This window comes from Ictidomys tridecemlineatus, chromosome 7, assembly GCF_052094955.1.
Source record: "Ictidomys tridecemlineatus isolate mIctTri1 chromosome 7, mIctTri1.hap1, whole genome shotgun sequence".
In the NCBI taxonomy this organism is placed as follows: domain Eukaryota; kingdom Metazoa; phylum Chordata; class Mammalia; order Rodentia; family Sciuridae; genus Ictidomys; species Ictidomys tridecemlineatus.
Genome location: NC_135483.1, coordinates 198,497,599 through 198,524,960, shown reverse-complemented (window position 1 = coordinate 198,524,960; position 27,362 = coordinate 198,497,599). Strand labels below are relative to the sequence as shown.

The following is a 27,362-nucleotide window of genomic DNA, read 5'->3' as shown; positions in this document are numbered from 1 at the left end:
TGAGCATTTCACTTTTCACTGGAGATTCACAACAGACAGAAGACGACAGCATGTGTCCAACCTCCCACACTGCCCAGGGACCACAGGTCAGCCAGCTGCAGAGCCAGGACCGCCGGAGCCTCCTCGAGGGCTCACCTCTGTGCCAGGCCCCTCAGCCCCAACACTGCCAGGTGAGGCGTCTCCAGCCTGAGGCCTTCTGGAAAAGAATGACCTCGTCACCAGTCCCAGGCCTGCTCCACTCCATGGCCAGGTCCACCCAGCACCCAGCGCTCCAGGTCATCATGGTAATGTGGTTCCTCGGGGCTCGTCAGCCCTGCCCACGGCTGCTATGGGCACACTCCACAAGGGCTAGAGCAGGCCAGTTGGAGCCAGGGGGACTGGCCATGGAGCAGGACACCCGCCCACACACCTGGCCTGTTTAGGACAAGCTGGCAGCAGGCAAAAGGGTCAGCAGACCCTGGCAGCTCCATCTGCTCTGCTCACTCCACAGAGCAGCGAGCGGCGAGGAGAGGCCTGCCGGGAGTCCTGCACCCTTAACCCAGAGTTGGTTCCTGATCTCTCCAGCAGGGGGTGGTCTTTCCTGGCTGCACACCACAGTGGGGCCCCGTCAGGCCTGGGTGGGCAGCATCTTGTAGGGGTTCAGTATGCCCTTGGGGTCCAGCAGGGCCTTGAGCTGCTGCATGAGCTGCACAGCATGAGGCGGCTTGCTGTAACCAAGGGCGTCCCTCTTCCTGAAGCCGAGGCCATGCTCAGCACTGATACTGCCCCGCTGCCCTGCCGTCCAGGCATACACATAGGGCTCCAGGGTGTCCAGCAGCGCTGTGCTGAAGGCATCCACCGTCACGTTCAGGTGCAGGTTACCATCCCCTGAGGACAAGGACATGCAGTCAGCCTGGACAGGGGACCCCAGACACTGCCCAAAGAGCCCTCCCCCAGAGGGCTTCTGCATCCTCCCCAAGTAGTACCCCTCCTGCCAGTGACCACCCAGGAGAGTGGCTCTGTCACAGTTCTGGGTGACAAAGTGGCCACTGTGCCCTGGGCTTCAGGGCTCTCATGTCCATGCACTGATCTCCCAAATGATCCTTCCACCCATGTGGCCACCCCTGAGGAGACCATTGTGGCTTCCATTTCCAGACCAGAGGGTCTACGAGTCCGAGCCAGTGCCGCCCTGCAGATCCCCACGGCCTGACACAGTGATGGGGGCAGGAAGCTCCAGCGGCCATCCCCAGCAGAACCTCCTCTGTGGGCACCCAGCCAGGGCCAGTTCCTCTGCATGTCCTGCCCTGCTCAGCGAACCCCTCCGCTGCCTGGCGCTGGGCCCGCATGCTAGGACCCCCAAGCCTCCCCTCTTGGGCTGCACAAGATTAGAGGCAAGGTCACCCTTGTCAATGGCAGAAGTCACAGAGGCCAGGGTCACCACAACAGATGGAGAGGATGCAGAAGGCCTGGCAAGAATAGTCACAGATGAAAAGACTGGGGGACATGGGGGACATGAAGCCACAGTAGAGCTACCCAGCAAACTGAGATTCAGCCAGCACAGCACAACCGGACTTGATGTAGGGAGACGGCACGCAGGACCGGAGGACAGTCGAGGAAGTGCAGGAAGGACCTGTAGACTCTGGTGTGAAGAAAAGGCAGGAGGAACCTGAGAACGTGTAGAACAGGGTGTGGGCAGAGGGCAAGAGGGACAAGGAGGACCTGTAGACAAAGGTGTGGGCAGACAGCAGGAGGGACTAGGAGGACCTGTAGACTAGGGTGTGGACAGAGGGCAGGAGGGACTAGGAGGACCTGTAGACTAGGGTGTGGGCAGAGGGATGCAGGGACTAGGAGGACCTGTAGACTAAGTTGTGGGCAGAGGGATGGAGGGACTAGGAGGACCTGTAGACTAGGGTGTGGGCAGAGGAATGGAGGGACTAGGAGGACCTGTAGACTAGGGTATGGGCACAAGGCAGGAGGGACTAGGAGGACCTGTAGACTAAGGTGTGGGCAGAGGGATGGAGAGACTAGGAGGACCTGTAGACTAGGGTGTGGGCAGAGGGATGGAGGGACTAGGAGGAACTGTAGACTAGGGTGTGGGCAGAGGGCAGGAGGGACTAGGAGGACCTGTAGAGTAGGGTGTGGGCAGAGGGCAGGAGGGACTAGGAGGACCTGTAGACTAAGGTATGGGCAGAGGGATGGAGGGACTAGGAGGACCTGTAGACTAAGGTGTGGGCAGAAGGATGGAGAAACTAGGAGGACCTGTAGACTAAGGTGTGGGCAGAGGGCAGGAGGGACTAGGAGGACCTGTAGACTAAGGTGAGGGCAGAGGGATGGAGGGACTAGGAGGACCTGTAGACTAAGGTGTGGGCAGAGGGATGGAAGGACTAGGAGGACCTGTAGACTAGGGTGTGGGCAGAGGGATGGAGGGACTAGGAGGACCTGTAGACTAAGGTGAGGGCAGAGGGATGGAGGGACTAGGAGGACCTGTAGACTAAGGTGTGGGTACAGGGATGGAGGGACTAGGAGGATCTGTAGACTAGGGTGTGGGCAGAGGGCAGGAGGGATTAGGAGGACCTGTAGACTAGGGTGTGGGCAGAGGGATGGAGGGACTAGGAGGACCTGTAGACTAAGTTGTGGGCAGAGGGATGGAGGGACTAGGAGGACCTGTAGACTAGGGTGTGGGCAGAGGGATGGACGGACTAGGAGGACCTGTAGACTAGGGTGTGGGCAGAGGGCAGGAGGGACTAGGAGGACCTGTAGACTAGGGTGTGGGCAGAGGGATGGAGGGACTAGGAGGACCTGTAGACTAGGGTGTGGGTAGAGGGCAGGAGGGACTAGGAGGACCTGTAGACTAGGGTGTGGGCAGAGGGATGGAGGGACTAGGAGGACCTGTAGACTAGGGTGTGGGTAGAGGGATAGAGGGACTAGGAGGACCTGTAGACTAGGGTGTGGGCAGAGGGATGGAGGGACTAGGAGGACCTGTAGACTAAGGTGAGGGCAGAGGGCAGGAGGGACTAGGAGGACCTGTAGACTAGGGTGCGGGCAGAGGGATGGAGGGACTAGGAGGACCTGTAGACTAGGGTATGAGCAGAGGGATGGAGGGACTAGGAGGACCTGTAGACTAGGGTGTGGGCAGAGGGCAGGAGGGACTAGGAGGACCTGTAGACTACAGTGTGGGCAGAGGGCAGGAGGGACTAGGAGGACCTGTAGACTAGGGTGTGGGCAGAGGGATGGAGGGACTAGGAGGACCTGTAGACTAGGGTGTGGGCAGAGGGATGGAGGGACTAGGAGGACCTGTAGACCAGGGTGTGGGCAGAGGGATGGAGGGACTAGGAGGACCTGTAGACTAGGGTGAGGGCAGAGGGATGGAGGGACTAGGAGGACCTGTAGACTACAGTGTGGGCAGAGGGCAGGAGGGACTAGGAGGACCTGTAGACTAAGGTGTGGGCAGAGGGATGGAGGGACTAGGAGGACCTGTAGACTAGGGTGAGGGCAGAGGGATGGAGGGACTAGGAGGACCTGTAGACTAAGGTGTGGGCAGAGGGATGGAGGGACTAGGAGGACCTGTAGACTAAGGTGTGGGCAGAGGGCAGGAGGGACTAGGAGGACCTGTAGACTAGGGTGTGGGCAGAGGGATGGAGGGACTAGTAGGACCTGTAGACTAGGGTGTGGGCAGAGGGATGGAGGGACTAGGAGAACCTGTAGACTAAGGTGTGGGCAGAGGGATGGAGGGACTAGGAGGACCTGTAGACTAAGGTGTGGGCAGAGGGATGGAGGGACTAGGAGGACCTGTAGACTAAGGCGTGGGCAGAGGGATGGAGGGACTAGGAGGACCTGTAGACTAGGGTGTGGGCAGAGGGATGGAGTGACTAGGAGGACCTGTAGACAAGGGTGTGGGCAGAGGGATGGAGGGACTAGGAGGACCTGTAGACTAAGGCGTGGGCAGAGGGATGGAGGGACTAGGAGGACCTGTAGACTAGGGTGTGGGCAGAGGGCAGGAGGGACTAGGAGGACCTCTAGACTAAGGTGTGGGTAGAGGGATGGAGGGACTAGGAGGACCTGTAGACTAGGGTGTGGGCAGAGGGATGGAGGGACTAGGAGGACCTGTAGACTAAGGTGTGGGCAGAGGGATGGAGGGACTAGGAGGACCTGTAGACTAGGGTGTGGGCAGAGGGCAGGAGGGACTAGGAGGACCTGTAGACTAAGGTGAGGGCAGAGGGATGGAGGGACTAGGAGGACCTGTAGACTAAGGTGTGGGCAGAGGGATGGAGGGACTAGGAGGACCTGTAGACTAGGGTGTAGGCAGAGGGATGGAGGGACTAGGAGGACCTGTAGACTAGGGTGTGGGCAGAGGGATGGAGGGACTAGGAGAACCTGTAGACTAAGGTGTGGGCAGAGGGCAGGAGGCACTAGGAGGACCTGTAGACTAGGGTGTGGGCAGAGGGATGGAGGGACTAGGAGGACCTGTAGACTAAGGTGTGGGCAGAGGGCAGGAGGCACTAGGAGGACCTGTAGACTAGGGTGTGGGCAGAGGGATGGAGGGACTAGGAGGACCTGTAGACTAAGGTGTGGGCAGAGGGATGGAGGGACTAGGAGGACCTGTAGACTAAGGTGTGGGCAGAGGGCAGGAGGCACTAGGAGGACCTGTAGACTAGGGTGTGGGCAGAGGGATGGAAGGACTAGGAGGACCTGTAGACTAGGGTGTGGGCAGAGGGATGGAGGGACTAGGAGGACCTGTAGACTAGGGTGTGGGCAGAGGGATGGAGGGACTAGGAGGACCTGTAGACTAAGGTGTGGGCAGAGGGCAGGAGGGACTAGGAGGACCTGTAGACTAGGGTGTGGGCAGAGGGATGGAGGGACTAGGAGGACCTGTAGACTAAGGTGTGGGCAGAGGGATGGAGGGACTAAGAAGACCTGTAGACTAGGGTGAGGGCAGAGGGAAGGAGGGACTAGGAGGACCTGTAGACTAGGGTGTGGGCAGAGGGCAAGGAGGGACTAGGAGGACCTGTAGACTAAGGTGTGGGCAGAGGGCAGGAGGGACTAGGAGGACCTGTAGACTAGGGTGAGGGCAGAGGGATGGAGGGACTAGGAGGACCTGTAGACTAGGGGGTGGGCAGAGGGATGGAGGGACTAGGAGGACCTGTAGACTAGGGTGAGGGCAGAGGGATGGAGGGACTAGGAGGACCTGTAGACTAAGGTGTGGGCAGAGGGATGGAGGGACTAGGAGGACCTGTAGACTAGGGTGTGGGCAGAGGGATGGAGGGACTAGGAGGACCTGTAGACTAGGGTGTGGGCAGAGGGATGGAGGGACTAGGAGGACCTGTAGACTAAGGTGTGGGCAGAGGGATGGAGTGACTAGGAGGACCTGTAGACTAGGGTGTGGGTAGAGGGCAGGAGGGACTAGGAGGACCTGTAGACTAAGGTGTGGGCAGAGGGATGGAGGGACTAGGAGGACCTGTAGACTAGGGTGTGGGCAGAGGGATGGAGGGACTAGGAGGACCTGTAGACTAGGGTGTGGGCAGAGGGCAGGAGGGACTAGGAGGACCTGTAGACTAGGGTGTGGGCAGAGGGATGGAGGGACTAGGAGGACCTGTAGACTAGGGTGTGGGCAGAGGGATGGAGGGACTAGGAGAACCTGTAGACTAAGGTGTGGGCAGAGGGATGGAGGGACTAGGAGGACCTGTAGACGAGGGTGTGGGCAGAGGGATGGAGGGACTAGGACGACCTGTAGACTAAGGTGTGGGCAGAGGGATGGAGGGACTAGGAGGACCTGTAGACTAGGGTGTGGGCAGAGGGATGGAGGGACTAGGAGGACCTGTAGACTAGGGTGTGGGTAGAGGGATGGAGGGACTAGGAGGACCTGTAGACTAGGGTGTGGGCAGAGGGATGGAGGGACTAGGAGGACCTGTAGACAAGGGTGTGGGCAGAGGGATGGAGGGACTAGGAGGACCTGTAGACTAAGGCGTGGGCAGAGGGATGGAGGGACTAGGAGGACCTGTAGACTAGGGTGTGGGCAGAGGGCAGGAGGGACTAGGAGGACCTGTAGACTAAGGTGAGGGCAGAGGGATGGAGGGACTAGGAGGACCTGTAGACTAAGGTGTGGGCAGAGGGCAGGAGGGACTAGGAGGACCTGTAGACTAGGGTGTAGGCAGAGGGATGGAGGGACTAGGAGGACCTGTAGACTAGGGTGTGGGCAGAGGGATGGAGGGACTAGGAGAACCTGTAGACTAAGGTGTGGGCAGAGGGCAGGAGGCACTAGGAGGACCTGTAGACTAGGGTGTGGGCAGAGGGATGGAGGGACTAGGAGGACCTGTAGACTAAGGTGTGGGCAGAGGGCAGGAGGCACTAGGAGGACCTGTAGACTAGGGTGTGGGCAGAGGGATGGAGGGACTAGGAGGACCTGTAGACTAAGGTGTGGGCAGAGGGATGGAGGGACTAGGAGGACCTGTAGACTAAGGTGTGGGCAGAGGGCAGGAGGCACTAGGAGGACCTGTAGACTAGGGTGTGGGCAGAGGGATGGAAGGACTAGGAGGACCTGTAGACTAGGGTGTGGGCAGAGGGATGGAGGGACTAGGAGGACCTGTAGACTAGGGTGTGGGCAGAGGGATGGAGGGACTAGGAGGACCTGTAGACTAAGGTGTGGGCAGAGGGCAGGAGGGACTAGGAGGACCTGTAGACTAGGGTGTGGGCAGAGGGATGGAGGGACTAGGAGGACCTGTAGACTAAGGTGTGGGCAGAGGGATGGAGGGACTAAGAAGACCTGTAGACTAGGGTGAGGGCAGAGGGAAGGAGGGACTAGGAGGACCTGTAGACTAGGGTGTGGGCAGAGGGCAAGGAGGGACTAGGAGGACCTGTAGACTAGGGTGAGGGCAGAGGGATGGAGGGACTAGGAGGACCTGTAGACTAAGGTGTGGGCAGAGGGATGGAGGGACTAGGAGGACCTGTAGACTAGGGTGTGGGTAGAGGGATGGAGGGACTAGGAGGACCTGTAGACTAAGGTGTGGGCAGAGGGGTGGAGGACTAGGAGGACCTGTAGTCTAGGGTGTGGGCAGAGGGATGGACGGACTAGGAGGACCTGTAGACTAGGGTGTGGGCAGAGGGATGGAGGGACTAGGAGGACCTGTAGACTAAGGTGTGGGCAGAGGGCAGGAGGGACTAGGAGGACCTGTAGACTAGGGTGAGGGCAGAGGGATGGAGGGACTAGGAGGACCTGTAGACTAGGGGGTGGGCAGAGGGATGGAGGGACTAGGAGGACCTGTAGACTAGGGTGAGGGCAGAGGGATGGAGGGACTAGGAGGACCTGTAGACTAAGGTGTGGGCAGAGGGATGGAGGGACTAGGAGGACCTGTAGACTAGGGTGTGGGCAGAGGGATGGAGGGACTAGGAGGACCTGTAGACTAGGGTGTGGGCAGAGGGATGGAGGGACTAGGAGGACCTGTAGACTAAGGTGAGGGCAGAGGGATGGAGTGACTAGGAGGACCTGTAGACTAGGGTGTGGGTAGAGGGCAGGAGGGACTAGGAGGACCTGTAGACTAAGGTGTGGGCAGAGGGATGGAGGGACTAGGAGGACCTGTAGACTAGGGTGTGGGCAGAGTGATGGAGGGACTAGGAGGACCTGTAGACTAGGGTGTGGGCATTGGGAACATGTACTCACAAGGACATCCACAATAGCCTTGTGGCCCAAGAGAGCCTTAGCTGAGCTGGAGGAGATGGAAAGGCTCCAGACCTGGCCCCCACACCTGCTGCAGCACTTGACCAGCACCAAACCACTGATGAAATCTGACCACTCTGAGGTACAGCTTCCAATCATGGCACAGAGTCAGGCGGTACCAAAACCAAACCACATCCTTGCTGTCCTTGCTCAAAAAGCTACTGAAGCAGACACCCAGATGACCAGGGCAGTGCCGGGGCACACCCAGTACCCTCCCAAAAGCCCAGTCAAGGCTGAGCAGCAGACGGGCCCCTGTGGCTGACTCAGCAGGAAAAACCAAGGTGCTCCCACACAGGAGTCAGGGTCTGAGGGACCACAGGCTGCAGGTAGGAGGCCTGGAGGGTAGGGTTCCAGAGCAGTGGGCACAATGCACAGAGACCAAACTGACCACCTCCTCACAGTGTGCAAGTCCACAAATCCTTGAAGAATGAGGACAGGTCAACGGAAGAACAACAAAGACTTAACCACAGAAAGGCAGCATGGAGTGAGACACAGGAGGGACCAGGTGATCCCATAGAGGAGGAAAGAGTGAGACACAGGAGGGACCAGGTGATCCCATAGAGGAGAAAGGAGTGAGACACAGGAGGGACCAGGTGATCCCATAGAGGAGGAAGGGTGAGACACAGGAGGGACCAGGTGATCCCATAGAGGAGGAAGGGGGTGAGACACAGGAGGGACCAGGGTGATCCCATAGAGGAGGAAGGGTGAGACACAGGAGGGACCAGGTGATCCCATAGAGGAGGAAGGGGTGAGACACAGGAGGGACCAGGTGATCCCATAGAGGAGGAAGGGTTGAGACACAGGAGGGACCAGGTGATCCCATAGAGGAGGAAGGGGGTGAGACACAGGAGGGACCAGGTGATCCCATAGAGGAGGAAGGGGGTGAGACACAGGAGGGACAAGGTGATCCCATAGAGGAGGAAGGAGTGAGACACAGGAGGGACCAGGTGATCCCATAGAGGAGGAAGGAGTGAGACACAGGGAGGGACCAGGTGATCCCATAGAGGAGGAAGGGGTGAGACACAGGAGGGACCAGGTGATCCCATAGAGGAGGAAGGGGTGAGACACAGGAGGGACCATGGGTGAACCAGAGGGAGAGACCATGGATGAACCAGAGGGAGAGACCATGGGTGAACCAGAGGGAGAGACCATGGGTGAACCAGAGGGAGAGACCATGGGTGAACCAGAGGGAGAGACCATGGGTGAACCAGAGGGAGGGACCATGGGTGAACCAGAGGGAGAGACCATGGGTGAACCAGAGGGAGGGACCATGGGTGAACCAGAGGGAGGGACCATGGGTGAACCAGAGGGAGGGACCATGGGTGAACCAGAGGGAGGGACCATGGGTGAACCAGAGGGAGGGACCATGGGTGAACCAGAGGGAGAGACCATGGATGAACCAGAGGGAGAGACCATGGGTGAACCAGAGGGAGAGATCATGGGTGAACCAGAGGGAGGGACCATGGGTGAACCGGAGGGAGGGACCAGGGTGAACCGGAGGGACGGACCAGGGTGAACCAGAGGGAGAGATCATGGGTGAACCAGAGGGAGGGACCAGGGTGAACCATAGATAGAGATCATGGGTGAACCAGAGGGCGGGACCAGGGTGAACCAGAGGGAGAGACCATGGGTGAACCAGAGGGAGGGACCAGGGTGAACCAGAGGGAGGGACCAGGGTGAACCATAGATAGAGATCATGGGTGAACCAGAGGGCGGGACCAGGGTGAACCAGAGGGAGGGACCATGGGTGAACCAGAGGGAGGGACCAGGGTGAACCAGAGGGAGGGACCAGGGTGAACCAGAAGGAGGGACATTGGGTGAACCAGAGGGAGGGACCAGGGTGAACCAGAGGGAGGGACCATGGGTGAACCAGAGGGAGGGACCATGGTGAACCAGAGGGAGGGACTAGGGTGAACCAGAGGGAGAGACCATGGGTGAACCAGAAGGAGGGACCATGGGTGAACCAGAGGGAGGGACCAGGGTGAACCAGAGGGAGGGACCAGGGTGAACCAGAGGGACGGACCAGGGTGAACCAGAGGGAGAGATCATGGGTGAACCAGAGGGAGGGACCAGGGTGAACCAGAGGGAGGGACCATGGTGAACCAGAGGGAGGGACCAGGGTGAACCAGAGGGAGAGACCATGGGTGAACCAGAGGGAGGGACCATGGTGAACCAGAGGGAGAGACCATGGGTGAACCAGAGGGAGGGACCATGGGTGAACCAGAGGGAGGGACCAGGGTGAACCAGAGGGAGGGACCATGGGTGAACCAGAGGGAGGGACCAGGGTGAACCAGAGGGAGGGACCAGGGTGAACCAGAGGGAGGGACCATGGGTGAACCAGAGGGAGAGACCATGGATGAACCAGAGGGAGGGACCAGGGTGAACCAGAGGGAGGGACCAGGGTGAACCAGAGGGAGGGACCAGGGTGAACCAGAGGGAGGGACCATGGGTGAACCAGAGGGAGGGACCATGGGTGAACCAGAGGGAGGGACCATGGGTGAACCAGAGGGAGGGACCAGGGTGAACCAGAGGGAGGGACCAGGGTGAACCAGAGGGAGGGACCAGGGTGAACCAGAGGGAGGGACCATGGGTGAACCAGAGGGAGGGACCAGGGTGAACCAGAGGGAGGGACCAGGGTGAACCAGAGGGAGAGACCATGGGTGAACCAGAGGGAGGGACCAGGGTGAACCAGAGGGAGGGACCAGGGTGAACCAGAGGGAGGGACCATGGGTGAACCAGAGGGAGAGATCATTGGTGAACCAGAGGGAGGGACCATGGGTGAACCAGAGGGAGAGACCATGGTGAACCAGAGGGAGGGACCAGGGTGAACCAGAGGGAGGGACCATGGGTGAACCAGAGGGAGGGACCATGGGTGAACCAGAGGGAGGGACCAGGGTGAACCAGAGGGAGGGACCATGGGTGAACCAGAGGGAGAGATCATTGGTGAACCAGAGGGAGGGACCAGGGTGAACCAGAGGGAGAGACCATGGTGAACCAGAGGGAGGGACCAGGGTGAACCAGAGGGAGGGACCATGGGTGAACCAGAGGGAGGGACCGGGGGTAAGACACAGGTAAGGACCAGGAGAGAACCACAGGTAGGGACCAGGGGTGTCCCAGAGGGAGCCTGTCAGCTGGGATGCCCACACTCGTCCACCATCCAAGGCCTCGCCCAGGTCATGCCATATGCAGCCCCCAGCAGTAAAATGCAGAACTCGATGGAAAAGAGGAACCAGAGGGTCCCGAGCTAGAGGAAGAGAAGGAGGGGCACAGAAGGCCCAGGAGGGCAAGAGGAGCCCACACCCTGATCCCAGCACACCACCTCAGCCTTGGGGACAGCGGCTGGCCACTGGCTGGACAACATCTTCAATCAAAGTCTCTGGCAGATTCCCAGCCCAAGAAGAAGGACTGGGGGCTGCAGTGGCAGATGCTGAGGGGAGGGGGCCGAGGCCGTGGGCACAAAAGGCCCGACGCACAGGCCCAGGCCACAGTGTCTGCCCCCCTCCTCAGAGCCTGCTTCCTGATGCAGAGAGGTGGGTGGGTACCGCCGGGGCCAGAGACCCCAGCCGTCTCTGACGATATGGACATCTGCAGTGTCTGATCCAGCTGACCCGCGCGCTGCAGAGGGCTCGTCCTTCCAAGTGCTGATGGAACAGTCCCCCATGCTGCCCCCACCTGCCCGGCACGACCCAGCCAGTGCCTGCTCCCAGGCCAGCGACAGCAAGTCAGGGTGTTTTGGTGCTGGGGATGGAACCCAGGGGTGCTCTCCCACTAAGCCACATCCATGGTCCTTTTAATTTTTTATTTTGAGAAAGGGTCTTGCTGAGCTTCCCAAGCTGGTCTTAAATCTGGGGTTTCACGTGTGAGCTGGGGCACTGGCTTGATAGCCGTTAAAATAGCTAAAAACCACCTGACGCCTGGAAATACAGAAGCACGTTTCTGCCTCACGTGGGGCAAAGAAAACCTGGGAATGGAGACAGCAGGCATCTGGCCCGGAGGGTGGCCAGAGTCGGCTCCAAACACCAGCCAGCCCCAGCCACCCAGCCCCGCCGCAGGGAAGCTGTCAGACAGCGAGGCCAGGCCCAGTTTGTGCAGCTAGGAGAGGAAGGGACAGAGGAGCGTCACCACGCTCCCCGCATGGGGCAGAGGCGGAAGAAGAGGGAAGGGCGGCCAGCAGGTGGGCTCCCGTCACCACAGCCCAGGAAGCCGGTGTCACTTGTGCAGTGCCACACAGGTCCCAGAGCCAGCCATCTGCTGAAGTGACAGCAGTGTCCTCACTGGGCACTTCTGGGATCAGGCTGTTACTGACAAAGAAATGAACAGAAATGCTAAACACAGCCCAACTGTGGGGGGACCTACTCAGGAATTCTAAACCACAGAAGGAACAGGGCCACGACCCGGGAGCAGGCCCTCCTCTTCAGGGCTAGAAAAAGGACCTGATGAAGCTCAAGCCAAAGAGGAAAGAACACGGCAGAGGGTTGGCAGAAAGGAGGGCCACAGGAAGTCAGCGTCCTTGGCCAGGAAGGGACAGCTAGCCGAGCAGCACCCAAAGGCCCAGCGACCAGCACCAAGGAATCGAGACGGTCCTGAGCAGTTCTCGGAACAGGGAACCAGAATTCTATCAGACGTGGACAAGTTTCTCAGGGAGAGATTCACCAAAACCGATTCCCAAAGAAAAGGAAACTTCACCCACGATAAAATTGATCCATCAGCAAAAATAACAGCCCTCAGATAAAAGCAAAAACCAGAGCCCCAGGCCACACGTCACCACCAGCAGTCCCACCTGAGGCCAGGTCGGGAGTGCCTGGGCTCTGAACAGAGGCTATCCTGAGTCTAGGTATGTGCCACCTGCCCCACCCAAACCTGGCCCCTAGGGCTGGGCGACTGGAGGGTTACTTGATGTCTCTGCGCTCCTTGACCAGGAGGAGAACCATGGCCACCCCTCAGAGTGTGCCGTGTGCACTGGGCCCTCACCCCTCTCCACAGGCCGCACCAGCACCTCACCTTCGAGACCTGGAGGACGGCAGGAGCCAGCAGAAGCAGACCCCACTGCCCTGCCTCCCTGCAAACTGGCTTCTAGCACCAGGCACTGAAGGCTGTAGGAGTCCAGAGAATGGGCTATTTCCTGCTCCCAAAGCCCACCAAAGCTGGCACTGGGCAACTCGTCATGCTGCAAGGGTCAGGGGGCGGGAGGAGCCCTACGGGACCCCAGCCTGGGCCCTAAGTAGGTCTGTGTCCTCCTCCCTGCATCCAGCAGAGCCCAGAGTCTCAGCAGGCTGGGCCATGCACTCCACCATTACTAGTGCACACAGCCTTCTTTTCCAGCATGGCCAAGAGGAATGACCACTTGGGGCCTCCTCACTGGGCCTCTCCAGCATCATGAAGCCCAGTACAAGGCACTCAGCTGCAGAGATGGCCACAGCTATCTGCATGGTTCACAGCCACTCACCCAGGTGGCCATAGCCCACCACATGCCTGGCTTGTGAGCCAAGGCGGGCACGCAGGTCAGGCACCAGGTCGTAGAGCCGCTCCACGGGGAGGGACACGTCATACTTGTACACATAGCCATCCCGGCTCAGTGCCTCCGTTATCCTCTCCCGCAGGGCCCACAGCGCCTAGGGCGAGAGAAGGAGCTGTCAAGACAGGGCTCGGCTGGGCCCCTGTGCCCAGCACAGTTAGCAAGTCCCACATTCCCGGAGGTACAGGCATCGGGACCATGACCCAGGACCAGCCACAGGCTCATCCACAGCAGGACTAAGCACCGAGGGACCCTAGGCTTCGAGATGCCCAGAAGGGGAGAGCAGCAGGCACAGCTCCCAGGGACAAGCAGCTGGGCAGGGCTGCTGCATGGGGCCAGGGATGCTGGAATCCAGGTGGGGGCAGGGATGGGGCATGAAGGGGTAGGCAGTGCCATAGAGGACCCAGCTTCAGGTCCGGGGCTGCTGAAGGGACCTGTGGGTGGGGTAGGGATGGGAGGGGTGGAGCACTGGCGGCTGGAACAGAGAAGCTGAGGTGGAGCAGGCAGAGCACTCCAGGGTGGGCATGGGCGGGGGCTGAGGGAGTGCCCCAGGGTGGGCAAGGGCCAGGGGCTGGTGGGGGTGCCAGGGGGAGGGGCACTGGCCAGGGCGGGGGGAGCGCCCTGGGTTGGGCATGGGCCAGGGGCTGGGGGGCAGCATGGGATGGGCCAGAGCTGGGGGGGTACTCCAGGGTGGGGATGGGCCAGGGCTGGTGGGGGATAACCCAGGATGGGCATGGGCTGGGGCTGTGGGGTCGCCCATCCACAAATATCCCTTCAATTCCCAAAAGGCTCTTGTTCCCACACCCAGAACCCAGTCACCTGGTGGCCTTCTTGGTTTTCTCCTGCGATTGGAAATCTGGAGCCAGCAGGAGCCAGCAGGCCAGCAGGCCCTGAACCACCCCCAGACCCTGACCCCTATCGATGCTGGCCGGAGAGACCCTCACCTTCAGGGCACATATCAAGTGAAGTCTCAGAAAGATCAGAACTTTCAATGCTGAAAAGCCAACAGTTCCACCAGCCACCCACCCTGAGTCCCACCGCAGCTCTTGACCAGCTCCTCTAGCCCCACCCCCGCAAGTCCAGCCCTCAGGAGGGTCCTCATGGACACTATGGCCCTCAGGCTCTTCACCAGGACACCCTCTGCTCATCCCAGCAGCTACAACATCTGCTCTCCCTGCCTGCCACCCCTACCCCTCGGCTCCAGGCCCTCCACCCCTGGAACATTCTGGAACATGCAGGAACTGGAACTCGCTGCTCCGGCATCACCAGCCTGGCTCGGGCATCAACCTAGACTGGACCAGGATAAGGAGGGCTGGGGGCAAGCGTCCAAGGAAACTGGTGGCCGGTCACGCAGGCCGGTGGGTGCCTCCATCTGCTGCCCTCCCCAGAGAGGCCCTGTGCTGGCTCATGCCACCTCAGGCCAGCAGCCTGCAGCCCCTGATCCTCCCCTCTCAGAGCCTGGAAGGCAGGTGCTGTGGCCAGGCCCCAGTACGGGGTACGTGAAGTGGAGCTCATGACCAGAGGGAAAGGACAGCTCTGGCCACAGCATCTGCCCAGCCAACCAGGGGTCACAGGGGCACGCAGAGACTCCTGGCGGGTGCAGATGGACTCGCAGTCCTGGGCCAGCAGGCGGCCAGCCAGCACCCTGCTCAGAACTCTGGCCTCCCTCTTCCCCAAGGGCAGGATCACCACCTGAGGGGAGGGGTCATGGAGCCGAAGCCAGCAAGGGCAGAGGCCATGGAGAGCAGACTCACCTCAGGGGGCTCACGGCTAAAGGCAGCCTGTGGGTGCCCTGCAGAGCTTTAGGAGACACAGCAGCTGGCGGCAGAGTTCATAAGGAGCTCTTCCCACCTGGCCAAAGCCCCATCCCACAGCAGGAGACCCTGACTCAGCCCCAGAGCCCTGACACACCTTCTGTCCCCTGCTGGCCACTCACCACAGACAAGGAATCCCCATGGCCAGGGTCCTAGGGAGGCCCCATGGCTCCCACTGGGCCCTCCTCCTTCTCCTTCCTCTGCCCTCCAGGGTGAAGGTTTCTGGCAAGAGCAGAACCTCTTCCCCCGGACACTCCTTCCCAGGACCCACGGCTCTTCCTGCCTGTCCACAGGAAGGCAGTCCACCCAGAGCTGCCACTGACCCACTGGCAACTGCACCACCAGCTCCTGGTTGCTGGCCACACAGTACTGCTCACCCTGCAGCCGAGGAGTGGGATTTAAACAGTGATGAGGATGACCTAGACACCAAGAGGCTCTGCTACCCACACCCAAAAGCCCAGTCACATCTCGGCTCCACCCCTCATCTGCTGAGAGGCTGTTTCCAGGCCCTGGACAGAGATGGCAGGAGGGCATCAGCACCTGGGCTTTGCTCTCGTCTGTGGCCACGGTGCCGTCAGTCACCAGGCCTGAGCCCAGCACCTGCTCCAGAAAGCAGCCCAGCTTCTCGGCGTCATGCCCTGTGCTGGAGCCAGAGGTCTCAACCAGGAGGTAGAAGGCACTCTCTGGAAGGAAGCAGGAGACACAGAATGAGCAGGGCCCAGGCCATCGCTGCCAGTTAGGGCCTCTGCAGGCCAAGGCCCAGCCTCCCAGGGACAGCAGCTCTCTGGACAGGCCAGAAGCTCCCCGCTCAGCCGCAGGGCTGCAGGAGGACTCACGCTCTTAGCAGAGCCCTCCGACTCCCAACCCCAGCACCCCACGGAAGGCTGCTGCAGTGAACACCCCTGAGGGCTCAACCTTGGCCACTGCACAGAGGAACGTGCACGCCCTCACAAGGTTCAGCTAGCAGGAGTGGTGGCCATGCCTGTCATCCCAGCAGCTTGGGGGCTGAGGCAGGAGGGTTGCGAGTTCAAAGCCATCCTCAGCAACTTAGTGACACCCTGTCTCAAAATAAAAAATAAAAAGGGCTGAGGGTGTTGCTGAATGGTTAAGCACTCCTGCTTCAATCCATGGTCCAAAAAAAGAAAAACCAAAAGGTTCCATTTTGCATTATTTATGGAGAAAAATTTCAAGTTTGGAGTTTTGTCAAGGCTACTGTGGATTTTGCTCTGCATTTATTGAAATTAATAAATGAGAATTTACTGAGTAACATCTCTCCCTTAAAACTACATTAATATTTCTTCCAGAATGACATCACAAGTTCATGCTACTACAGAGAGAACACCAGTGTGAAGGACAGTTGGCTCACACAGGACGTACCACAGCCACATTGCACTCTGTCCAGAGCCCCTTCCCTGCTCAGGGACCCTCTGTCCATCCACAGCCTGTCCCATGGCACAAGAGGAATAGGGTAGGTGCTACCTAGCTACATAGGGCCAGTACCTTGCACTGGGCTGGCCAGGTGGAGATGCTGCTGGACCAGCTGCATGCACTCGGCATCCATGAACTCGAACGCAGACAGGACCTCCCCCAGCATGCCCCTGCAGGTGCTGAAGGTCTGCAGAACCTCTGCAAAGCCAGGGCAGCCTGCAAGGGTCACAGTGCATCAGAGGCATACAGTGACAGTCTGGAGAGCCACCCCACAGTCTGGCCAGGTCTCCCTTCAAGTAGCAATGCCATGAACCGGCAAGATTTGACTCCAGGAAACACCTGGCAAGCTGGCCAACATGGACATCTCAAGGTCACTACCAGTGTCCAGATCTGAACAGAAAATGCCTTAGAACCACCATGCAGCATTCAGGACAGTGGTGGAATCCGAGGGACTTGTCCTGAAGAGCCACAAGCCATGCCAAGCAGGGACATCTGGAAACAGCTGTTTCTGAACATGACCATCCACTCCCAGGAACTCACCCAGGACATGGGGAACCACCATCAGCTGGCCACCAAGAGTGGAGGCAGGAAGGAAGCAAGTGGACAGGAGGGAGGTAACAGCTTCAACCCTATGGAGGCGAGCATGTGCCCAGGCCTCAGGAATGACCCATGCCACCTGGAAGAAGCAAGGGCCAGTCCTCTCAGCAAAGGCTACTCCACCCCTGGCTTCCAGGGACCCCACAAGCAGTCCTTTCTGGGAGCTGCACACATGAGGATGCAGAGTACCACAAACAAGAACCAGAAGAAACCAGACACTAAAACAATCCCCACACACTCAAAGAGAGTGTGAACTGTCCAATCATGAAACATGGCTAAAAAAAAAAGTTCTCTGTGCTCAAAGACAGAAACACAGAAGTCGAACACACCTGAGATGTACAGGAAACTATGGAATGCAACAGCACACGTCTGCAGAAGTGATAAGACTTCTAGCATAAAAACTATAGTAATCACATCTGACGCTCGGCAGGGGGCAGAGGCCATCTGGAAAGTCTGACGCCACTTTAAAGGCAGCAGAAGCGGCATCAGTGAGCTGGATCAAGCACAGGAGACAAGCAGACACAGAGGGCAGGCAGGTCAAGACATGAGGACAGGCTGGGAGGTTCCCTGCTAAGCCCACCTCCTCTCCCAAAGGAGAGGACCACACCGGCCGCCCTTCAGGCAAGATGGCCACAAATTTCCAAAGCCACAGGCCTGAGAGGTTCAACAATTGCAGAGGTGAAGAGACAGGCACAACACAGCAAAGACCTCAGAAGACCAAAGGAAAAGAGAAGGTGGCCCAGGTAAGAGCATCAGAGAGAAGGTCCTCCTCCCCACACAACGGAGCCAGCAGCTGGTGAGCGACACTGTCAGTAGATGGAGGAAGCAAGGGCCAGGCTGCCGCTGGACACCTGTGAGTCTCAGGAGCAAGGGAGAGCAGGCAGTACAGATGCACCCAAGGCACAGGGCAGCCCTCAGGAAGTGCCAGGACAGACCTGCAGGACGAGACCCAGGTGGCATGCCTAATGCAGCAGCCAGGGAGCAAGACTGCCCACGAGGACATGGAGACCACCAGGGCGGATTCAGAAAAAGGTGGCAGAATCAGACAAGAGCCACTCTGAGGAAAGGCAAATGGGCCTCTGCGGGAGTCCTAAACTCCCAGCAGGCCACCTGAGGACTGTGATCCAGCAGGCAACAAAGCCATGCCAGGTAGCTGCGATCCAGACAGGCAGGGACAGGCAAGGTGTGACAGCAAGTGGGGCTGGGCTGAGGCCTGGGGCCTCTGGGGGACACTTGAGGTGTGCTGCTGGTGCACAGAATGGGAAGAAGATGGTTTCTCCCCTCACAGGAGGTTACCAACTTTCCCACGGCTGAGAGAGGAAGGCATCCCCTAAGAACCTCACCCCACATGCCACTTGAGCCCCAGCACAGGGGCACAGGAGCCCAGCACCTCCATTCCGTCACCAGAGGCAGAGCAAGGCTTCCAGTGCAGAGCCTGCTCTGTGGACAGGAAGGCCAGACCCAGACCCTGGTGCTCCTTTGTCCCCGTCCTTGCACTGACAACCTGGCCAAGGGATCCAGCCCGAGCAGCATGGGCCAGAACTGCCCCCCCAGCTGGACAAGCAGGGTGAGATACCTACCAAGAAAAGCCACATTCACAGCCTTGGGCCTGGGCGGGCACAAGATGGACACAGCGGTGATGACCCCCAGGGTGCCCTCCGACCCAATGAACAGCTGCTTCAGGTCATAGCCTGTGTTGTCCTTCCTCAGGGAGGTCAGGCAATCCAGGACAGTGCCATCTGCCAGTACCTAGAAGGAGAGGGAAGCCAGCCTTCACACACTGACCATCTCCCAACAAGTGACTTGCTGGTCTGCAGCTCCATCCTCCTCCCCTTCTCTGGCCATTACACAAGGAGAGCCAATCTTATCTCAGGGCACCCAGAAAAGGTAGCCACTCCTGAGCCCAACTGCCCCAGCCTCAGCCGTTAAAGAGCAAAACGGGCCTAGGTGAGACAAGGAGGAAAGAGTTCTTCCCCACTGGAGCCAGAGCCCAGCCTCCCATCACCACACAGCAGAGACGCTCACTGCCCAGCTGCAGTGGTCACCTGAAACAGGACAGGAGGCACAACTATGGGGACAGGGACCCAAGGGCCCTGTACGGAGAGCTGCCTGAATCCTTCTAGCTGTGCCAGAAGACAGTCTCACGGATGCAGTGCCAGAGCTCAGGAGCTAACATGCATCAAATAATACACAGCCCCAGAACACACAGCCAGGAGCCGGTGTCAACCTGGGAGACAGAGCAGAGAGCCTGCCCTCCAGAAGCCACAGGGCACCAGAGGACAGGGCAGGGTCCCTGTGGCTCTGCTGGCTGGCCTTGGCTGACCATTCTTCACGCTCTGACTCCTGGGAGATTGGCCCAGGCAGCGTCTCAGAGCTAGTCAGGTAGACTAGGAGGCGGTGACCTGGTGTCATGCAGGAAGCCAGAGTGGGGGCCCCTCAGCTCCACGGTTGTGGCAACCTGCAGGTCCCCAAGGGGCCTGAGCCAAGGGCTGTTAAGATGGGTCTCTGATATGCAATGTGGCTGCCAGCTTAAGGTGGCCTTGTGCATCAGCACCTCTGCCTAGGCCTGAGAAGAGCCCAGGGGAAGCCAGGACACCTGGGGTGGGGTCCCACACTGCTGGCCCCAGCTCACCACTTCCAGGCCCAGCACAGTCCCACGCAGGGAGCCATATCGCAGAAACCGCAGGCCGCCGGCATTGGTAGCCACATTGCCCCCAATGTGGCAGCTGCCCTTGGCTCCCAAGTCCAGCGGCATGACGAAGTCCTGCTCCTGCACATACCGGCTCAGTCCCTCCAGCACACACCCTGCCTGGCAGGTCAGGATTCCTGCAGAGAGCAAGTAGGGCCACCCTGGGCTCCGGCTCCCAGGCCAGCAAGAGTTCCACTGCTGGGCTACCCCACAGCTGGCCACTCACAGCCAGGCAGAGCAAGAGACCTCTGGCCCGCCTCTCCCAGACTCCAAGGCCTCTCTGTGACTGCAGAAATGCTGGGGAACTCCCCCTGCCCTCCCTCCCTCCCTCCCTCCCTCCCCCCCCCCCCCTCTCTCTCACACACACACACACACACACACACTCAGGGCTGAGAAAACTGTCACATAGCAGCAGTCCTCTCCCCTGGGCAGGTGACTCTGCCCCAGGACCAATGACATCTGGACTGGTGGTGGGAGGAAGCCTGCCTCGAGACCCTAGCACAGAGATGACCCTGACAAGTGCCCAGAGCAGACCCAAGGTCCTGTCACTCCTAGAACCACACCTCACCACCCTCCAGAAAGGCCATCATGCCCAGAAAGTGCCAGGGTCCAAAAGGACCAGAGTGACAAGCTCACATCATACCAGGCATCCAAGCTGCCCCGTGGCGGACCCACCCAGAGGGCCCAGTGGTAGCCATGCACCACCGCTGGTCCCTCCCCAGTCGGGGACACGTACACACACACTCCCCACCACCGAGGGCCACGTGGCTTACCAGACACACTGTTGAAGCTGGTGACCTGGTTCATGAGGGCAGTGGACAGGATGATTTCATCAAAGACAGGGACGCTGCCCCCCACCAAACCTGTGTTCCCACCCTGTGGGGTCACGGCCAGGTTCCTCTCATGGCAGTACCTGGGAAAGCACAGGAGGGGCATGGGGCCAGCATCTCTGCTCCCAGTACTGCCCGCAAGGGACAGGCTACATGCAAGCATGCCCCCAAAGCTGATCCTCAAGGCCTCCCTCCACCTGCTGGCCACGCTCCTCCCAGCATGCTGCAGGCAACCACACAGGCAGAGGGGTCCTGACTGGCCATGTGCCTGTAGGGAAAGACAGTCCTAGGCGCCTGGCCAGCCCCACACGTGCAGGTCTGCAGCCACCCTCAGCCCGCCACTCCTGCCCTGCCTCCCATGTCTGTCTACTCCCCACCCCTGGGACCTCAGAGTCATCGGTGGCTGCTCCTCCACAGCCAGGCCTACTTGGCAAAGCCTGAAGCCAGGGCGCCCAGGGGTAGGAAGCAGAGGAACGGGCGCTCCTGCCCCCAGGGCCATCTGTCCATGCACATCAAGTCAACCTGAGGGGCAGGAGCATGGGGCCAATTCAAACTGCAACATGAAAGTCCCCAAGTGACCCTGCCTGACACATGTAACGACACCCCTGCCACCAGGGGACACCAGCCCATCTGTTACCTGAGGATGCGGGACACCTCCTCCGACGTCCGGGGTCGCAGCAGCACCTTGCTACAGCCTGTGACAGAGGTGGGTAGCCAGCACAAAGGACAGCAGTTCCCAGGCACCCAGCACATCCCAAAGGGCGTTCCCCACAGGCACTCCCTGGTCCTCGTGGCCAGGCCCCGGGGGACACACAGGGGGGCTCCCCATGCCCAGCTGCTCTGTCAGCAGTGAAGGCAATCTGAACCACAAGGGCTTCTCCAGGGCACGGTCCTGGGAGACCCTGGAGACTGCAGCTGCTCCTGGAGCTCTCACCTGCTGGCATTAGGTGCGCCAAGTGTCCACCTGCGGTCACTGTGACGGCTGGCAGTCCCTGCTCTCCAACCGCTCACCCTACTCTTTCACCTGGCCCTGCTCCCTCCCAGGACTCCTGGGTCCAGCTGCCTGCTCTCACAGGGCAGCTCCTGGGTTCTTCTCCCATTGCTCGGGCTTAATTCTTCCTGCCTGTGACTCTCTGTGGCCCAGAGACAGTGGAAGGAGCCCTTCTAAGCCCCAGAGTGGCACTCCCGAGCACTGCCGCCCAGCCTGGCTGGGCTTTCACCTATCCTTTGGACCTCTCTGGGGTCTCTGAGGTGGCAGAGGCCCTGGGAGAAGCCATGGCCATGCTCCGGAAACAGGCTCCTGCTTACTTCTGCACTCTGAAGGCACGCGTCTGCTTGTCACGCACACCTGCTGCTGGGTGGGCTGCCATCCCGCACCGGGCGCTGTGCCACCAGAGCTCCTGCAGGTGCACTCAGAACACTCTGCCTGGCAGAGCCTGGGCTGGGTGGGCAAGGAAACCCCAAAGAATCTGCATCAGGGTCCAGGCAGACACAAGTGCCCACCCGAGAGAATGCCCCTGGCAGGCAGAGGAGAGTGTCCACCGCTAACCGGCAGACAACACAACAAGGGGCACAGGACCGTCCACTGAAAGGACAGAAGCCAGGAGGCAGGAGTCAGGACACAGGAGGACAGCACCAAAGCCGCAGAGTCAGCACTTCCAGGCAGGACGTCCACCACACGGGCCCCTCCTCCTCTCCCCTGGCCACCTTCCCACCACTCCAGCCCCAGGTGCTTCACCATCCTCTGGAGTTTGTGAAAACCAAGAAGCACCTCCCCAACTTCCATCAGCCTGGCCAGGGCGCCATGCTCCAGAAGCCGCCACCACCTTCCCAGCAGCCCCCAAGGACCGGGCTCCTCACGCACTTCCTTTCTCCCAGGCCTCCCATGGCCTATCCCACCACTCACACGGCTGGCGCCCCACCACTGTCCCAGTCCTGGCCCCCAGCTCTCCTCCTGGTCATCTCCTTGGGCCTAGTGTTCACCCAGTGAACACTAACCTGCTGCCTATTTCTGTAAACAAAGTTGGCAGACGCACTCACACCATGTCTGTCTTGATCCATGGCTGTCTTCACGCTGCAGCAGCAGTGCTGGGCATCTGCAGAGGCCACAGGCCTGCAGGCCTGAAACACTGAAACACTGGAGTTGCGGTTGGGTTGTGCTTTCTTGTGGGGGAGGGGAGGAAGGTCTGTTGTGGTGCTGGGTGTCGGACCCCTTGCACTGGACCTCCAGTCCTTTACCTTTATCTCCAGATTGGGTCTCTATGTTCCAGGATGGGCTGCAAGTGCTCCAGCCTCAGCTTCTGTGTTGCTGGGACTCACATGGCCACGACACCCAGCTCCACCAGGCAGCTCTGTAGAGGCTTCTACTGGCCAGCCACACAAACCCTCCCAACACCAAGGGCTCCAGCACCCACATCAGCGGCTCAGGGCTTACAGTGCACACCTCAGAAACTTCTAAGCCAAGCACGGTGTACCCCAAACACCCTGCAGACTTTCCAGCTTGGTCCTCACACTCCTCGCCAACCTGGCCAGAGCCAGGACCCTTGTTCTAAACCCATGCCTGACTGCACCTCCCTCTCCCAGTCACCCCCTCACCCACATAGACTGTTAGTGACAAATGCCTGAGAAAAACAGAGGAGGAAGGGTTGATTTTGCTCAGGTTTCAGAGTTCTCAGCCTATGATCAGCCAGCTCATACTCTGGGCAGGTGAGGCAGAGCCTCACAGCAGAAGGACATGGCAGAGCACACACCAATGACCCACTCCCTGCAACCAGACCCACCACCTAGAGCTTCAATCCCCTCCCAATAATGGCATCAAACACAAATGCACTGATGGACTGATCCAGCCCGAGGTCAGCACCCTCAGGTCCAGCCACATCCTGAAGGCCGCACCTCTATCACTGATGCACTGAGGACCATCCTTCAACACATCTGGGACGTTCCAGAGCCAAACCACAACAGATCTGGGTCCCCCGTCCCCACTGCATCACCAACTCACTTCACTGAGTGTGCCCTGCCCAGCACACTCGCCTCTCCACCACCCGCCTCTGCACCCACCGCCCACCTCCCCTCTGCCCCTGCCCCACCCCTGTGTCCTGCCCCTCCTGGTCATTCCCATGGACTCCTAACCTGCTGGAAGTCTCTCATCTTAAAACTCAAGAGGAAAAGAAGACTTCTCTTCCCTGTTCCCACCAGCTCCCACACACCTGCCCACAGCCCCTCCACGTGACTCCAAGTGCATACCCTCCCAGCCCAGATGCCATGCCCACACTGGCTCCCGCAGCACATCTCTTCTGTCACGTCACCAGTGACGCCATGGCTCTGGTCTCACCTGGAGCAACCGCACCACACACCTCCTCCCTCCACAGCACACTCCTTCAGCTCTCCTCCTCCCCTCGGCCTTGCCTGCTCCATCTCCTGCTCTCCGCTGACTGTGGTCAGCTGTGGGACCCGGGGTCCCAGCTTGGCCCCTGCCCTGGACTCCAGACTGTCCCTCAGCCCAATGGGTCCTCTGGCCAAGTCCACCGCAACATGTCCAAACCCAAGCTCTTGGTTCTCCCCAGCAGACCTGCTCCCTCCTCTCAGTAAATGGGGATTTCCACTGTCCGGCTACACCATGCTCCTCCTCCTCTGTGGTCAGACCTTCAGCAAGCCTAGGGACCACATCCTCCAAGCACTAGGGAACCTACCATGACTCCTGCCTCCACCAGCCAGGTCCCTAGCCCCCAGACTCTTCTCCGGAAGCCCCAGATTCCCCCAGAGCCTGTCCCACTAGCTCCTCTCCACTCAGTGCCTCTCGGCGGCGTCCCACCAGCTCAGAGAAGGGGACAGGCTTCATGGCCCTCCAGACTTGCTGCCCCGGTTCCAAGGAGCACAGAGGCTTTATGCTGCCTGCTCCCACTCCCGGGTGTCCTTCCAGACGTGCGCGAGTGGAGGCCCCCAGCCCCTGGAAGCCCTGGGAACAGCCCCTCGCCCACCAGGACAGCAGCTACTGGCCCCGGGTGTCGGCAGGGTACAGAGCCCAGGCTGGAGCAGCTGGTGCGGGGTTTGCAACCTCCACCATGCAGCACCCCTGAGGCGGCACGCACCCTGTGCAGAGGACCCTTCGGCTGCCTAGGACCCCCAGCAGGGGTACAACATGGCTGAGCCTCCAGGCACCTGCCTCCTCAGTGGGCAGGGTATGGCAGGGGAACCCTGAGTGCCCCCACTCCTGCATGGGAAAGTGGCCCCTGACTTCAGTGTGTGCTGCCACCCCTTAGGGCACAGCCCCTGTACCACCGGAGCCTCCAAGACCTTGGCACCATACTTCAGCATGATGTGGTCCGGAACTTCCCTCGGGTTCTCACAGTCTGGGAAGATCTGCCCCATCATAGCACAAGCTTGCAGGAGCAGGGCTAGCCTGAGAACCTGGGTTTCCGGTTAAATGTGTCATTTTGTTTTCAACTGTTGTCCATTGCTTTTCTGCTACCTCTCTTCACTATTGCAGCAATAATTTCATGTTGGCTTTTTAAATCATGTCAACAGGCCAGGTGTGGTGGCCCTAACTGTAATCCCAGTGCCTTAGGAGGCTGAAGCAGGAGGATTGCAAATTCAAGGCCAGCCTGGGCAACTTAGCAAGACCCAGTCTCAAAATGAAACTCTAAACAGGACTCGGGATAGCTCAGTGGTAAAGTGTCCCTGGATTTAATCCCCAGTACCAAAATAAATAAGTAAATAACAAACCAGTGTGAGCATGCAAGCTGGGCATTATCTCTGAACCACTTCAAAAGATAAACCACTGTGATCCAGAGGGACAGGTGTGGGAGGAGTCAGCAGGCAGTGGGCAGGCCAGCAGCCCTGCCTCTTACTCTGCTGGGCTACATGGACCCCAAGAGACATGTCCACGTCCCCAGGAACCTACATGAGTATCCTTCTATGGAAAGGCTCTTGAAAGAAGCACTAAGAAGTGAGATGAGGTCAACCTCTGTCAGGTGGGCCCTGAACCCAGCACAAGGGTCTCACTCAGACGCAGGAAACACAGACGCAGAGGGGCCATGGGAAGCTGAAACAGGCTGCAGTGCTGCTGCGGAGAGCTAGGAGCTGGAGAGGCAGGAAGGCCCCAGAGACTCGGCCCCCCTTCTGACCAGGCTCCTGGCCTGTGGCACTGAGACCTCTGTGTGGTCTTGGGTCACAGCAGTCCCCAGAGGAGAAGACAGGTGCTTGTCAGACCAGCCAGGGCCCGTGCCAGCTCTCGACCTGCAGATGTCACACACCCACAAGAGGACTTCAGGGGCACCACAGCTCGCTCTTCTCCAGAGGCAGGAAAGGCACCGACAGTGACCCGCACTTCCTGGCTGCCTAGCCCCAGGTCCTGACTCACCTCGGGCTGTCCTCAGCCAGTCCACATTAGACACCTCCAGTTCTTCTGGGTCTGTGACAACTCTGCCAGGGACCATGTGCTCAAAAGCTGCCAGGTCCTCCTCAGACACCACAGAGAATGGCAGCCGCTGCACAGGGTAGCGCTCCTGGGTCAGCATCACCTCAGGGGGGCAGGAGGACACTTTGGAGAACATTCTGCAAGCCAGGGGGCCAGACGCTCCTCCCGGGCACCCTGGCCCCCTCGGCCGCACCAAGGCTCTGAGAGTACTCGTGGGTCTCCACCACCCTGGACAGGCCCAGAGGCGCACAGACCATCTTGGCACATGACACAGCACCATGGCTTCTGCCTGAAAAACAAGGGATGGGGGGCTGGGGTGGCAGAGCACTTGCCTAGCATGAGCACTGGGTTTGATCTCAAGCACCATGTTAAAAAAAAAAAACTATTTAAATAAACAAAAGTATTGTGTCCATCCACAACTAAAAATATAAAACACAAAATAAATCTTAAAAATTAAAACAAAGGACTGGACCTGCAATTTGGGAACACTGGAGAGTCCCTCCCAGCCACAGCAGCATGAGGAAGCCCTACAGCAACCAGCACATCCCCTCTGGAGAACTCAGGTGAGTCAGGGGGCAGAACCAGCCTGGAAGGGATGCTGCCCTGGGCCCCAGCGTGGCCACCCTGCAAAATTCACTGGTGGGAATTCACTGCATGTGCACCTGCAGCAGGCACCTTCTCTTCGTGTTATACTTTAACCTCCATTTTTCTGGAACCAGGGATTGAACTCCAGGCACTCGACCACTGCGCCACATCCCCAGCCCGATTCTGTGTTTTAGAGACAGGGTCTCACTGAGTTGCTTAGCACCTCACCTTGGCTGACATTGGCTTTGAACTCACCGTCCTCCCGACTCAGCCTCTGGAGCCACGGGGACAACAGGCGTGCACCACTGACCCTGGCCCCTTAACCTCCTCCCAGGCCCTTTCCCCTCAGAGCAAAGCCAGAATTTAGGTACCAGGGGGAAAGGGTAGACGCCACGGCACTGCGCACCACCGTCAGCTAACAGGCGCTTTTCCACCTTTGACCTCTTTCGCTACAGGTTTAAAAATGCTTTCATCATTACCCAAAAAAAGGGCAGCGGCGCCCACCCGCAACCCCAGCTGCCAGGACCCCCTCCCCAATATGCCTGGGAACCCAAGAACACGCCAGGATCTCCCCGACTGTGACCCCTCCCACATCACACAGCCGCCAGCACACCGGCACTGGAAAGCCCCTCCGCGCTTCCCAACGGCGATCCCACCTGCGGGGGCTCGCAGCCTAGCGACCGGAAAAGCACGCTCAGGCCCCGCCCCCGATCCCAGCGACCTCGGGACTGTGCACATGCGCACTGGCTCCCGATGGCCACGCCCAGGCCCCGCCTTGGGAAGGGAGGAGGCTAGCGC

The 27,362-nt window shown here is 59.5% G+C and overlaps 1 protein-coding gene across 7 annotated transcripts; it reads right to left on the bottom strand.

Annotated features, from left to right (window-relative positions):
* Positions 1–27,298, bottom strand: D2hgdh (D-2-hydroxyglutarate dehydrogenase). Of its 7 annotated transcripts, XM_078018456.1 has the most exons (12): positions 27,221–27,290; positions 25,923–26,264; positions 21,201–21,258; positions 20,507–20,646; positions 19,677–19,870; positions 18,625–18,793; positions 16,520–16,663; positions 15,560–15,702; positions 14,397–14,492; positions 13,137–13,302; positions 1,513–1,618; positions 725–867 (listed from the first exon to the last, which is right to left on the bottom strand). In XM_078018456.1, the coding sequence occupies exons 2-12, from the start codon at positions 26,257–26,259 to the stop codon at positions 858–860; spliced, it is 1,563 nt and encodes a 520-aa protein (XP_077874582.1). In that variant the 5' UTR covers positions 26,260–26,264; positions 27,221–27,290; the 3' UTR covers positions 725–857. The 7 variants fall into 7 exon arrangements, with proteins under 7 accessions (XP_077874578.1, XP_077874579.1, XP_077874577.1 ...); XM_078018452.1 differs by lacking the exon at positions 1,513–1,618 and having other exon boundaries at positions 1–867; positions 25,923–26,268; positions 27,178–27,298; XM_078018453.1 differs by lacking the exon at positions 1,513–1,618 and having other exon boundaries at positions 1–867; positions 25,923–26,268; positions 27,221–27,296.
* Between the last annotated feature and the right edge of the window lie 64 nt (positions 27,299–27,362).